Source organism: Mus pahari, chromosome 13 (assembly GCF_900095145.1).
Source record: "Mus pahari chromosome 13, PAHARI_EIJ_v1.1, whole genome shotgun sequence".
NCBI classification, from domain to species: domain Eukaryota; kingdom Metazoa; phylum Chordata; class Mammalia; order Rodentia; family Muridae; genus Mus; species Mus pahari.
In genome coordinates this window covers 1,341,962-1,345,175 of record NC_034602.1, presented here as the reverse complement: position 1 = coordinate 1,345,175, position 3,214 = coordinate 1,341,962, and the positions used below count along the sequence as shown (strand labels likewise).

The following is a 3,214-nucleotide window of genomic DNA, read 5'->3' as shown; positions in this document are numbered from 1 at the left end:
CACACACACACACACACACACACACACACACACACACACTCTTATAGAAGAGGACATAGTTTAAGAGTAAAGCTATGCATTTAGCTTCGGTTGTAAAAGGTAATTAAGTGGGTAGTCCAGGCATGGTAAATCGGTTACAATCTTTTCTTAAAGGAGGGTTAAACTTAAAACAGGCTGAGTACACAGTAGGACAGCAGATTGAGTTTTAAATGTTCTTTAAAGATTTATTTATTTATTTATTATATGTAAGTACACTGTAGCTGTCTTCAGACACTCCAGAAGAGGAATCAGATCTCGTTACGGATGGTTGTGAGGCACCATGTGGTTGCTGGGATTTGAACTCAGGACCTTCAGAAGAGCAGTCAGTGCTCTTACCAGCTGAGCCATCTCACCAGCCCCAACTTTTTTTGTTTTTTTTTGGTTTTGTTTTTTTTTTTTTTTTTTTTTTCGAGACAGGGTTTCTCTGTATAACCTTGCTGTCCTGAAACTCACTTTGTAGACCAGGCTGGCCTTGAACTCAGAAATCCGCCTGCCTCTGCCTCCTGAATGAGTGTTGGGATTAAAGGCGTGTGCCACCATTCCTGGCTGCAGCCCCAACTTTTAAATGTTCTTAAAGCATATTATTAACTTGATTTTGAGGTCTGACAAAAGTTCATTCTCTTTGAAGGCAAGAGGTATTTTCAGAAAAAAAATATATTAGCATGGGTAAGTAACCACAAGTGCTGTAATAAAAGAGATAGTAATGAGCTATTTATAGAGTTCAGGATAATTAAACTTAGCTCAAATTTTCCAGAGTTAACATTAGAAGTTTGAAAATGTGAAAACTACCATGTTAGTAAATCTATTGACAATGTGATATGTTTGTTGAAGGAATTAGAATGACAAATCTTTACTAAGCTCAATGAGAATTGTAAGAGGCAGCACTCTTATAAAAGGTTAATGTAAGTGACCATATAAGTCAGCAATCATTTTACATGTATTTTAAATATTAGTTAGCTAAAAACCTTATATAATTTATAAATCCATTATATGCATATTTCATATGATAGTTTCTCTTAATATAACTTTGCAATAACATTGAGAAACTAATTAAATTTTACATTTTCCCCTTACATTAATTTAATATGGAAGCCTAAGCAGATAAATTTTCAAATTGTTGTTTGAAGTCAAAGAAAGAATATTAAATTACCTGAAAATATATTGAGGAAGATAATTTAATATTCTAAATTTATCTTACAAGTAGTAACTAAAATATTTGATAGGAAAATAACAATTGTGTTCAAAATTAAATAGTAATGAAGATATTAATCAAAGAAAAGTCTTTCTTAGCAAAGTTATATAAGTAATGCAGTAAACTGATGGATAGATACTGGGTTGGAAAGTAGCCCCATCTATGCGCAGCTCCCAGAGCACATGTAATAAGTCAGGCACGGGGCACATATTTGTAACTCCAATGTTGGGGAGTCAGGAAGGCCCGTCCTGGGAGGTCTGCTGGTCATCCCAGCCACTGTAGCCCACGTGGCAAGCGTGGTGGTTGGTGAGAGACCCTGACTCCACAATAGAAGATTAGTCATTCTTAAGGAGCTCACTGGTGTATACTTCTGTGACCGTACATCTACACCACCATATGTGTCCCCTCATACACAAAGCAAATAAACAAACAAACAAATAATTGATAAATACCAAAGAGTTACTATCAGTTATCTTCCAAAAGTAAATCATACTAGAATTCTATAAAAGCAAACCCTTTCCTTTCTTTTAGGAAAATAGTAGTTATAGATAATAACTACATAGAACATTCTCTATTTAGAGAAAGGGTTGAGGTTTGCAAAGGAGTTTCTTAAATCCTTGGGCAGCAACACTGAAACATTTACGAAGCTGTTTGAAAGTATTAGGAAAACCCAAGCACAAGACTGCCAGCACTCAATGGTTTCGAGCAGTGCCGCGTGCCTATAAGAAGGACTGTACTCTGAGCTTACAGCCTTCAAAAAAGCTACCTTATACAAAGCTATCTTATACAAAGGAGTTGACTGGGGAGCATGGAAGGTGAGTCATGTTCCAGGGTTGAGCTGATACATTAATATTCAGGAACTTACAAGACCTGGGACTGAGCACTCTACTTATTATGATAAGCATGAAACTTTCTGGTCCAAGGCCTGGTTTGAGAGTAACTATGTTGCAATGATGTCTCTTTATTTTTGAAGGATTATCAAGTTAACAGGAAATTCTGTAATGTAATACTATATTTTTTTTTCCAGATGTGATTGAGCATCTTGTGATGAGTGATTTATTTTGCTCCTTAGAAAAGTGGCAAGAAATAGCAAATATCTGTTTGCAGAATGGTTTTAAAAATTTGTTTAATGACATCATGTCCATTCTTCGATCCCAGGCTGGAGTTTCAGAAATTTCTGAAGATGATACCACCAACATAATGGAACATGTTTTTTGGTAATTCTGTATTTTAACCCCTGAGGGCACTTGTTCAACATTTTACAGGCATTACCTGGGGAAGCCGGTTTTAGCATAATTAATATAAATAAATGTTGAGTATAAAGCTCTCAGCAGTAAATCACACTTCTAATACGATGTTTATATTTGATCTTGAAACACTGAAACATTGCTTCCCTCTACCATGTGGTTACTTCTTATAGAGAATATTGAGCAAATCCAAGAGTGTAACTTTGAATAAACTAGCATAGCATTTCTACCTTAGAACAAGCTGATGTCCAAATAGACACCTTTGCTACCATCTGATCTGATGCCCAGAACTGAAAAGGTGTGGGTAATGCTCGGCCAGTGTGCTGACTTTCTAAATGTCAAATATTGGAACTTTGCTTCAATAAGAAAAGTAGAATATTATTTAAAGACTGGACATGTTGGGGAAAAAACTAGACTAGCTTTGTTCTGCTGATTCAAACGTGACTCTATTCTTTGATATCTGTCCATATCCCTGGACTCACACACACATGCACTAGCACATACACACTCACACATATACACTTTGTATATAACCTTTGCCATTTATATACAGTGAAGGTCAGACTCCTACTGAAGTTTAGAATCTTGGCATGTTTTGTTTTGTTTGTTTGTTTGTTTGAAGACAGGGTTTCTCTATGTAGCCCTGGCTGTCCTGGAACGTGAGAGGCTGGGATTAAAGGCATTTACCACAACAAAACCTAATCCATTTCTCTCTATTTCATATAATTCTAGTGGT

General features: G+C 36.0%; 1 protein-coding gene across 5 annotated transcripts in view; it reads left to right on the top strand.

The window, feature by feature from the left end:
• Window positions 1-2,573, top strand: part of Clhc1 (clathrin heavy chain linker domain containing 1) — a 30,272-nt gene extending 27,699 nt beyond the window's left edge. For 3 of the 5 annotated variants that reach the window (XM_029545179.1, XM_029545181.1, XM_029545180.1), the window contains one exon: window positions 2,259-2,452. In XM_029545179.1, coding sequence (XP_029401039.1) covers window positions 2,259-2,452 — 194 coding nt within the window. Of the gene's footprint in view, window positions 1-2,258 lie in introns of all 5 variants that reach the window. The other 2 variants (XM_021210790.1, XM_021210789.1) reach the window with 1 other exon arrangement.
• The last annotated feature ends 641 nt before the right edge of the window (window positions 2,574-3,214 follow it).